The sequence below is a fragment of the Phaenicophaeus curvirostris genome, chromosome 14 (assembly GCF_032191515.1).
Source record: "Phaenicophaeus curvirostris isolate KB17595 chromosome 14, BPBGC_Pcur_1.0, whole genome shotgun sequence".
Taxonomy (NCBI): Eukaryota; Metazoa; Chordata; class Aves; order Cuculiformes; family Cuculidae; genus Phaenicophaeus; species Phaenicophaeus curvirostris.
Window position 1 is genome coordinate 12,488,299 of NC_091405.1, and position 11,340 is coordinate 12,499,638.

The window sequence follows — 11,340 nt, forward strand, 5'->3', positions numbered from 1 at the left end:
GAAACATCTGCAACCCAGGATGAGGGGACAACGCCTGGAGAGAAGGACAACAAGCTAAACTCAGCAAGGATCCAAGGAGAAGGCACTCCTGCCCCGGCACACTTCCACTCCAGCACACGCCTGCCTATGCTGCCAGCCCACAGCTGCCCCTGAAAGGTGGCAGATCCCACCACAGGGGCCTCCTGGAGAAAGCAGCCCCCTCCAGGAACTACAAATTTCAGGCTTCCCAGCCTTCAACAGTATTGCTGCATTCCCCCTCATGGGAAAGGTCCTGGACACGTGCTCCTTTTTCAGCCACCCAACACAAAGGCAAACAGCGCTTTCCAAGCAAGCCAGAGAGCATCTCCCAAGGCAAAAGGCATCTTAGGACTCAAATCCTTCTTTGTAAATAGCACAGGAGGACCTTTGAACTCCAGCTCACTGCCACCACTCCACCACACACTCACCACACCTCCCAAAAGAGAAACACGTTTTTAAAATAACTCCTCTATAAATCAAGGTGCTAAATAAAGCCCAGGTTAAGGTCATGTCCGGCCATACCAGCTTTCACGGCTCCTCAGTTCCTCAGTTGGCTGCCAGTGCAGGGGCTGGAGCACAGTGAAGAGGAAAGTGGCATGCAGGGAGAGGTAGGGCTCAGCGGGCAGAGCCCTGTGATGGAAACAACCCAGCATGGTACCACCCAGGAGGGCAGGGAGAGCCCAGGAGGGCTTCACAACCAGCAGAGGACTCGGGTCTAAATGTAGGCAAGAAAGAGTGAGGTGCCCCCAACCCACCGATATAAAGGGAGCCACAGATGCTCTGAGGGACAGACACTGCTGCTCAGCCCTAAAAGCCTGTTTCCCCATTGCAAAGTGCCTCAAGAACCAGGAATGTGGGAGAGATGAGGTTAGGAGTGCCTGGGCAGACACCTCATGCTAGGACTAACAAGCATGCAGCAGAAAGAGGAGCCAGGGACCAGTTACAATACTGCTCAAAGGACATCTCTACCTCTCCTGGTACAAGCAGCTGGTGCAGGATGGGAGGAGAGTCTATTAAGAAGCATCTGGAGTAACCGGGAGCTTCTTGGGCTTTGCTACGTGGCACCAATTTTCTGCCTACCTTTGTGAGCATGGAGAGCATATAAAGCATCTCCAGCCACTGGCAACTCCTACCATGCTATATTTCTTTCTTATCCAGGACTCAACTTCTTCCTCTTTGGGACCTCTTGCTGACCAGTTAAGGCTTGAACACTGAAGAGCCTACTGCAGGTTTGGAGAACAAGAAGTCAGCCTGCCCAGAGAGCAGAGAGAAGATCCCCAGGGCTACATACTTTGCCCAGTGTCAGCACTCTCCCAGTAGACACCTGGAACTGCAACCCGAGTGGCATAGGAGAACACAGATCAGTGCAAGGAAGGGCTGCAAGGCTGCTGGACCCACCTAGGCCAACAAAGCTGTGGCAGCATTTCCCTTGCAAGCCACCCAAGCACCTTGCTGAGAAGTCAGTGTCTCGGTCAAGAATTTTGTCTACAAAAAGTTGAGTCTTGGTCAAGGAGAACATTAAGAAGAGGCACAGATGTTCCCTGATGACAGCCCAGATGTTGTCTGAAGACTCCTAAAGACCATCAGCATGGTGAGGCCAGATTAACTCTTTGACTAACTCACGATTTATGGCAGACAATGGTTTTTTCTAGTGAGCTGGACTGGCCTACGTAGCATGCTGAGAATTCATCTTGCAACAAGAATTTAGCCAAAGGATCTGCAGCTCCGCTCTGAGAAACCTAGACCCCCATCTGAGCAGCCAAAGAGTGAAACTACATGTCCCAGTGTTCCCCGGTTAAATCCGGCACTTGCTGTGGCTCTGTAGCGTGAGGAGCAGAGCTGGGCAGCAGAGCAGAGCCTGAGAGGCTGCGAGCACAGCAAGTGGTGCCCATGGTATGCCCAGCTCTGAGTCACTGAGCATCTTGGCTCTTGCTCAGCAGGGAGGCCTTGCCAGGGGCTCCCACAGCTTTGCCCTCCTTCTGCTCGCTGCCCAGAGCCTGGCCACACTCTGCGTGCACCCCATTTCTCCCCTCTTGCCCAGGTACCAATGGCCAATGTGAAGGCAGGACAGAGGAGACCAGAGTTTGCAAAGTTGGAGGAAGAGACAACCCTAACCCTTCCAGCACCTCAGAACTGGAAAGTAGAAATGGCGAAACTGGGAAGAGGCAGAGCTCCGAGCAGCACCGTGCGGTGCCGTGGCCCCCAGCCACCTTTTGGACTGGGCGAAAAGGAGCACACAGCAGGCACTGAGCAGAGCCAGGTTAGCCGGTCCCTCCGCCAGCAAAGGCTGCCGTGCCGCGCCACTTGGCGAGGGCTGCTCAGCTCTCAGCTGACGTGAGAAACCTCATTTCCAGTAAAAACAGACCTCTGGGCTTTCCAAGAAGCCTTTCCACTTCTGACACAAAGCTGAAAGCCAGGCCGCTTTGCCTTTAAATCAGAGACATTTCTCCGTTCAAAAGTCTTTGGCTAAAAACAAGGCTTGTTTTTCAGACAAAATTTGAGATTTCCCACTCCACTTTTGCAGGGAGGAGAACCCTCCCAGCCCCATTTCCTGAGCTGCTCTAATCACAGAGGCAATGAGTTCAATAGAGAAAAATCTTCCCAGAGCAAGTGCCAGCTCCCCCCTCTGCTCCTCGCTCCAAGGCTCAGGGGGAGGCTGGAAGGAGGGCGCCTGCCTTCGGCACCCTGCCTGCCTCTGAATGTTTTTGCTGAAATAATGTACTATTAAGTAGTGCAGCTACAGAGGTAGGCATTCACACTGCTGTGATTGCACCACCTTCCTGCGAGATAACCAGGAATGACTCTACCTGCTCTTGGAGCTACTGTTTCAGGCTTTTCAGGGAGAAAAGCACAGCACCCACTTGGGAGCAAAGCGTTTGCAGTCTCACCCAGGGCAGCTTCACTCCCAGGCTGTACCTCTGAAAGCGAGCTGCCTTCTGCGTGCCACCACACGGGATCCCTTGCGCGGGGCATGGCTGGAGCCTGGCTTGGCTCTCCTGCCACTGGGGCAGGCAGGACGGCTCCGCAGCCTGTGGATAAACCAGCTCCTACAGCCCCGAAGGGAGTGGTGCTCCGCAGACAGAGCTCGGAGAATCATTTCCAGATGCCTCCCTCTGTTTCCCCAGTCCTTCTCTGGGTTGATGCGGCTCTAGCAGCCAAAGCAGCTCCTACTGGGCAGCGCTCAGGATTATCATTCCAGGCACTGCAGGAAAACAAGCGCTTGGAAGCGATTAACTCATGATCTCTCATTTAATTAAACAAAGGGAAAAATGATGTATTTGCTTTTCAGCTCTGAGGTCTGACTTCTGCGCATGCTGTAGGTCTGGGCATGCTCAGTGGGGAAAGGCAGGTCCAAAGCTTGGCAAACACCCCACCAAACCCTGGGCTGGTTCGCTTTCACTCAAGGGGGACATCCTAGAGCACTTCTAAAGCCAAGTGTGACCTCCTGCGAACCTTGAGCTTTTGAACCAGTGCACAGCTATGCTGATGCTGTCTGTATGCCGGAGCAAAAGGCAAGGGACAGTAGAAAGTGGAGGCAACCCAGTTCAGGTACATCCCTGGCTCTGTACCATGCTTCAGGTGGCCAAATGCTTCAGGTGCCCCTGTCCCAAAGCCCTGCAGCCCAGCAGGATGTTTTCGTGGGTCTGATACAGCAACACAAGAAGCAAACCTGTTCTTAACATATCCAGACCCCAATATTCTTCCTTGCCAAAGATGCATCCTGGTGCAATCCTCCAGGGAGGAAAGCCCATGCACCTGGAGAAGCGGGGCCTCCATCAGCCCTCCACTTAAACGTGCGACCAGGGGAAGTCGGGACGCTCGTGGCAGCTTGTACAGCAAGCTCTCTGCTTGGATAAACCAGCTCTCTTCTACCATCGCCTGACCAAATGCTGCTCCCCGAAGGAAATGGCATCACATGCATTCAGACTCATCACCCTGGCGCCTCTTCACACCAGAGCTCTATATTTGTATTAGTCCTTGCTACGCTTTCTTTTAGGTTTTCCGACCCCAGGTTCTCTGGAGCAGGGCCTGTGGCTTTCTCCTTGGTCTGCACAACACCCAACACATCAGAAAAGCTGCAGACAACTGCTGAACAGATCAGAGAGGCCAAACTGGGGATGAAACACTGACCCACAATCCAAGAAAGCCCTCTGAAAGCCAAAGAGGAGCAGAACTGGGAAACAGAGATAAGCCTTTCCTCACAGGCACGTGTCCCACTCATAACTGAGCTCTCAAGGAACAGAGCTGAGGGTAAGTCCTACCCAGAGCAAGGAATAAGCACCTGCTCCCAGTGGCCTCTTAGTTTCTATTAACAACAGAGCATGGAGATGGCATAGGTGTTTAAAGAGCATCTGAGAGAAAAGACCAAAGCCCTGTCCTTAAACAGACATCTTCCAGCTGAAACTAGGCCCTGCAAGTGTAGGAGAGGAGCTAGGTATAAAACACCATACTACAGCTGTAGACCAGCTTATTTTGGTTTAGTTTAATCAAGGGATTAAGTCCTTAATCCAAAATAACTGTCTAAGCACAGATTTTTTTAAAATATCATTGGCATAGATTTAACCATACAGTTAATTAACAAAGCTGTACTTGGCACAATGCAAAGCTTTGGGCACTTTTAAAACACCCTTCCCAGCAGCAGCCTCACGCTGGGAGAGTGTGAGCCCATGGCAACTGTGTTTTCATAGCCCAGCATTAGCCACGTATACCTCCCCGTGGGCCCCAGGGGAGAGCTGCGTTCCTCATCACTCCCCAAACCAGACTGCATGGGCTGCCCTGGCCTGGGCACCAACAGTCTGCCCACAGCATCATTTGCCATGGTCCAGCTGTGGATCTCCACATTCGAAGTGCCGTGTTCCTACAAGACGCTTGGCCAAGGCTTGCTAAATAGCATCAGGTACAACAGACCGAGTCAAGAATTTCCCAGGCTACTTAGACACAAGTCCTAGGACATTACAGCAGACTCCCTTTCTCTACAGGGCTTCTAGGAAATCCACTAAAAATCTCTCTGCTGCACAAGAGAATTACTTGAGCTCATTCATCTTATTCTTAGTTACAGTATTGTTCCTCTCTCAGCTTTGAGTGTTGGCATCCATCTGGCAAACCAGCCTGAGCAGTGGTGTCTTGTACCCCTCATGCGGCAGTTTGTGTCTAACACCTACCAAATAACAAGGCACTCTAGGTAGATGAAAGATTTGTTTATACCAGCCAGCTATAAAATACCCTCAGCAAGTTCTTCGCCAAACAGGTCAGCTCATTTTAACACCTTTTAGTCAGAGGCATGAGGCCATAGCCAACACCCTGTGTTCAGACGTCCATCTGGGGGTATCTTACAACAGATGGGCAGCCTCCTGCGCTCAAAGAGAAAATAATAATCCTTCAGCAGGACAGCTGACGAATGCCAGAAACAATCTTCACAGGGTCAGCATTTAGATTATTACTTATGGGTCAGCTTTGCAAGTGTTCTGAGTTAAAGGATGTGGCCGGATCCCATTTAGATCCCACCCTTTCCTCTGCAAGGTGCATGAACTGCTGGACAGACTCCTGAGATGACTGGTGGTTTGCTGTCTCTTGCAGACTCCATAGTTATTGGGTGGACACCACTAAGAAATTACCATGTTTTAGTTTGAAAAAGAGCTCCTAGACACAATGTGGGAGGTTAGGTAACACTGTGTAGCCCCAACATCCCATAACAGATGAGCCATAGTTCCTTTTAGCCTTAAACAATGTATTACCGTGTGCGCATCAAATACAAATCCTGCGACATCAACGGGGAACAGAAAACACTCTGAAGCTGCATAGCAATTCCAGGAGGGGCTGGCTGATCGCATGAGAATACAGTAAGCATGCAAGGATCCTTCCTTGAAGGAGCACATCTCCTCACGTTTTCAGTATGAGAGAGCAGCTATATTCAGATATAGAGCTAAATGCACACCTCCTAGAAAGCTGAGTAAATCAGTCATAAATTCAGTGCATCACTTTTATGAAACTCCTGAATTAGAAAGGAGTAAACGCAGGCTTTTAAAGTTACTCCCTTTATAGCTTTTTTTTTTTTCCAAACAGAAAACAGTCTCACGTGTCCCATTATTTCCATACATATCAAAGGAGGGTGGAGATTTAACTAGCGTTTTCTAAAAGACATCTTTGTGCACAGAAGGGATGTATGCCAAAGCGTGGGTGGTTATAGGCCCAAACACAAAAGAGAATACATCCACAGGCATTTTTCCCCTTGATCCATTAACGGGTCTGCATACCAGCCTCCTGAGCGTATGAGAGGGACCTTGTTCAAAAGGTAAATGTATTCATAAAGATGACAACAGACAGCAAATAATCCACATCCTTTAACCATGTTGGAGGCTCAGCAGCATTGTGTTTTTGTCAGGAGTCGCTGAGATTTGATAGGCAGCCTCAGGGAACATCTCCTCCTGAAGGAACCTGCTCAGGAAGCCTCCCAACTCGGTCTCCTGCAAACGCTGACACACCTAACACAGGCTGGAAAGCTCAAGGTGGACACCTAGCTCAGATCACCAGAACTCCTGCAGCTTTTCCACCCCACGCCATGCTAACCACCATCCAGCCACAGCATTGCATCCCTTGGTGGATGACCATAAAGCCCCATGGAGCCTCCCTTCTACCTGCACCAGTGTGCAGGAGAGCACAGGGAAACCTTCATCTGGTCCACACTGCTCTTCTGCTGAGCCATTTGATTCCATTCAAATCAGCAGTTGGTTGCACCAGCTAGAGCAAGGGTTTGTCCTGGGCATCCCGGCCTGATGGCAGGACAGTAAATTTGAGCAGACAGAAAGACTTTCAGATTCATTCTGTGCCGCTTTGATCTTGGGAGTTTCAACTTGGTGTCAAGTGATGCAAAAAATTGGATATATACAGAGCCAACCAGGAACATTTACACAAGAAAGGCCCCATTATTTTACTTTATCTTTCTTTTTTAATGAAAGACTAGGCCAGCCAACAAGATGAGGTGTTCTCTGCAGCAGGGAGGCATCAGTATGGTCAAGCCTCTGGAGGCATCAAGGGCACATCCATTCATTTCTCAGAGCTACAAGCCAGGTATCACGAGTGGTACAGAAAGCACAGAGCACCCCACCACCAGAACTGGGCAGCTTACCCTAGCAGGCTGTCTTTGCTTTTTATGGCTCTTCAAACAGCAACACATCCACTTCTGGTGCTACAACTCGCATTTTCAGAAATTGGTTACATTGAGCTCTGCAGGCCAGGAACAGGGGGCTCCTTCACAGGTAGGGAGCCAGGAATAAAGACAAAAGGTGTTCTGATACATTGAGTGCCTATGGGTGGGTTGAGTAGAGCTTCTGCAGAAGACACCTGCACTGTTTTAACAGAGATTTTTCACCCCTTCGGTACTCAGGGGCCTGTAACCCCTGTGTCCATGACTTCCACCCACAGTCAGCTCTGATGCTCAGTTTAAGCAGCTCTCACAGTTTCTAGGATGGTTCAGTTTTTCACAGCTCAGTTGCAGACAGGGTTGTTTCAAGCAAAGCTAGAAAATTAGGCTCTGGGAGCAAAGAGGCCATGACTCTGCACTAATATTTAGAGGCTGACACTCTGGTTGGTGATCTTTTCTGAAGCAACCAGCAGCAAGACAGTCACAAGGCTCTCGCATTTTGGTCTCTTCTGCTGTGGGATGCTGATTTTAATAAAATAAATACCAACACTCAGTGTACAGTCCTCCTTGGACACCTGTAGCATCTCACCATAAACACTTACTATCTTGCACTCCCACCTGATACTAGAACACATTTGGGGGTTGCTGGGAAGAGACACAAGGATGCAGCTGCCCTGCTATCTGCATTTAGCCATTGTTTTCATTGCTACAATGAACAACACGTCCACCTGCATGGAGTTTCTGGCAAGAAGCCCGGCAAAATGCAAATGTTGTCATCCTTGTTATCCCAGAGACGATGCTTTCAAACCACTTCCATGTGCTCAGGATTACATTCTTGGGCTTTGTCTGTGTTCCAACATCTTGCTCATGACTTTGACACAGAAATAAAGAAAGAAGATTCCCCAATGCTTAAAGTTCTTTGTGATTCCCAGACTCATTTCCTTTCCACCACATGAAAAGACATAACTGGATAAAAGAAAGACTATATTTTCTGCTGAAACCCATCTTTTCTCCTGCTAGCACAGGACTTCTCTGCAGGAAGACATGAAAGCCACGACAGGACAATCAGGGCAGACAGAGCCCAGCCATGCTTCTGCTTTGTTCACACCATGGGGTTTTCACAGCTGCAAAAGTCAGTTCTAGTGAGCATGGGCTACATTGACCCAAGGTATCTTACACATTTGGTGCTTTAGGCATCCTCCAGCTGCATCAACCCTATGCATCCATAGGGTTGCACACCACATTGTCCCTAACACTGAAACACGACAGACACCCTGTGAAGGGGAATCACCCATCTTACACAGAACAGGGTAGCCAGCAGTTGCAGAGTGCCAGACTTTCCGTCAGGAGATATGCATCCAAGAGCCCTGCAGTCTGCCAGAGGCCATTGGGAAGTCTCATGCAAACCAATAGATTGACCCACATTCACTTTGATGCAAATCTTATGCCTGCAGGGTTTGGTTGATTCACCAGGACACCAAAAACCCAAGTCAAACAAAACAGCTTGGAGCTACAGTCACAACTCAGCCTTTCACAGAAATGCCCCTCCCAAAACGCAGACTAGTCTACCACAGCGTTGAGAACAGACACCTGCCAGGCACCACAGGTGTCCACAGTGTGGCCAGCGCTCATTGCTGGGTCTGTGGTATCTTGGTCTCTGGTTCCTGCTCCTTACACAGTTCCTAAGCCTGAACTCAGCACCTGAGAGGCACAAATACCCTCTTCAGCAGCGAGGCATGGCCCCTGCACACCAACAACCCACCGTGGCACCCGGACTGGCCGTGGCACTGCTCTGTGCAAAGACCCCTGCTTCAGACTGCTTTTGTATCACACATTAGGCAAAGGAGAACCTGAAATGGGGATGAAGTACTTCGGAACCTGAAACTCAGCAGGAGCAGAGTAGCAGCAGCCAGTCTCTGCTTCAGGCTTCCCAGAGCAGAGCTTCACAACTGCTGCTCCAACTCCTGTGGCAAAACGCAGCCCATGGGACTGCAAGGGATGTCACCCAGCCTGCACAACCCCAAAGGGAGCTCTCCTTTGGCTCCCACTTTGTTCAATAACCAGCATAGACCAAAAATGGCCAGGAACACACTAGGCACGGGGTGAGGGAAAAAGTTCTCCTGACTGAGGTGGGAAGAGGAAGAAGCAAGATGCTTTGAGGCCTCCACTGCAGGACAGGAGAGGAGATGATATCACTGCTCTAACAGAGCCACATAGAGGTACACAGGAGCTGGAGGGTAGCAAAGGGAAGAGACATGGGTCCACGAGATTAGCTCAAATTGTAGTAGAAGCCAAAAGTTGGGCAACTCTTCCTTGAATGAAAGCTGAGATTCTCCAAGCTCAGAAGCTGAACTTTTAAGAAAAACCAAGTGCCTGCAGGGCACAGCAGCAATACAAACTGCTTGCACTCCTCACGGACTTTGTTCCCTCTGCAGTGGACAAGCAGCCCGTGACAGAACAGGAGATGTTCAGGAGATTTAGGGCTGCTGGGCACACAAATTCCAGCCTGAGCCCAGGAACAAACCATCAGAAAGCAGACTGGCGCTCAGTAGGGTCTCGGCAAAGGGCTAGCGATCCCTCCAAACTCTGCTGCCCCAGGGCTGGGCACCTCTGTTTGCAAGGCAGCACCAGTGTGGCTGGGCAGGAGCCTGCCCCACAGCCCCTCCCAGGGAGATCGGGTGCTCCGCTGCCTGGCTGGGTTTGCCAGTCTATCCCCTCCCAAAAACAGATCCCCACGTGCAGAATTTCATGCTGAAAGGGAAAGACCCCAGCCCAGCTCTGGGGGCTTCTCTGAACCCCTGGCTGCCCACTTTGGGCAGGAGAAAAGAAGCAGACGCTCTCCTTTTCGCTCTGCAAGGAGCAATGCCCACAGCCCTGGAGCAGGACTGGCAAAGAGGGAGGGCAGGAGGAGAGCCCAGCATCCAGGCTGGCCCGAAGACAGGGCTCTGCCCCATCCCAGCCCCTTGTTCCAAGGCTGTACCCCGATAGGCACCCCACAGAGTGCCAGTGCCAGCAAGAGCCCTATGTCCAGGGCTGGCACCGCAGGGTACAGCTGCCATCCGAGTAGCAGAAGCACCAGAAGAGACGCTTCCCACTCCCGGCATTAGGGCTGAGCTCCAGCAGGCTGCCCCATAGCAGCTCCATTCCACCCACCCCTGCTCGCGCCCGGGGCCAGAGCCCTGTGCAGAGATTTCCTTACCATCTTCCCAGCCTCCTTTATTCCCCCTCAGTTCCAAAGGCAGCGGTTTTTCTCTTTTTCCTCCATGGGTGCGATGGGGTGTCTCCTCTCCCCTCCGACATGAACCACCGAAGCACTTTGAGTTCTGGACTGTAATCCAACTCCTCACCGCCCCCAGCACAACTCCAACTAATCTAACTCATGACACTAGCGGGGCTGAGCAGGGGACCTCCAAGGTTTCTCTGACAGCCAACTCCAGCGCTAGGCAGCAGAGGGGCATAACGAGAGCAGAGCGACACGTTCCCCAGCCCTGTGGGGACTTGATGGACCTTATGGAGCGGAGCCAGCAAAGCTAACAGGCTGCTTGCTATGGCAGCGATGCTATCCGCATCCCTCAGAGCGTGTCTGGACATCCACACAGACCTGCTCAGTGCAGATGCTCCATGGCAGGGTGCTGCCTTCACCCCAGGAGAGGTGAATAGCTGCTAGAGGAGAACAAACCCACGGCAGGCATCCCGAGGTCTCCAGCTTCCCAAAGAGGGAAGAGCCTCTTGGCTTGGTTTTCTCTAAGTCCAGATAAGTCTCTGCTCTGCGAGATCCCAAGGCAGTGCTGCAGGTTAAGCAAAACACCGACAAAAACAAGAAGTGCTCCGAAATATTGTTTTTCTAACTTGTAGAAGGAAAATGGAGAGGCAGTGGCCGCTTCAGGCAACAGCAACAAACTGCATTGGTACCAGGCGGGAGATGTGGAGACCTCACCCCCTCCCAAAGGAGGAAGCAATTTAACATGGCGAGTTTCTCCACCCCTCCATTAATTGTTTAAGATGGCCAGGGGCCAAAATACTGCCCAGGCAGTGGGAGCAGCATGGGAGGTCAGCGGACAGGCAGCAGCCTACCCGAGTGACAACGGGAAAGGGCAGAGCCACAGAGGCGGAGAGGGAGGGCAGGTGCCAGGGCAGCCCAGGATCTGCTGACACACAAAGGCTTCAGTCACGGAAAGCGA

General features: G+C 51.2%; 1 protein-coding gene across 5 annotated transcripts in view; it reads right to left on the bottom strand.

Moving 5' to 3' along the window:
• Window positions 1–10,865, bottom strand: part of PLEKHG4 (pleckstrin homology and RhoGEF domain containing G4) — an 82,695-nt gene extending 71,830 nt beyond the window's left edge. For 4 of the 5 annotated variants that reach the window (XR_011338444.1, XM_069868205.1, XM_069868208.1 and 1 more), the window contains exon 1: window positions 10,359–10,865. Coding sequence is in view for 4 of the 5 variants with exons in the window: in XM_069868205.1 (XP_069724306.1) it covers window positions 10,359–10,361 (3 nt within the window). In the remaining variant the exon portion in view is untranslated. The remainder of the gene's footprint in view (window positions 1–10,358) is intronic. The other variant, XM_069868207.1, reaches the window with a different exon arrangement.
• Between the last annotated feature and the right edge of the window lie 475 nt (window positions 10,866–11,340).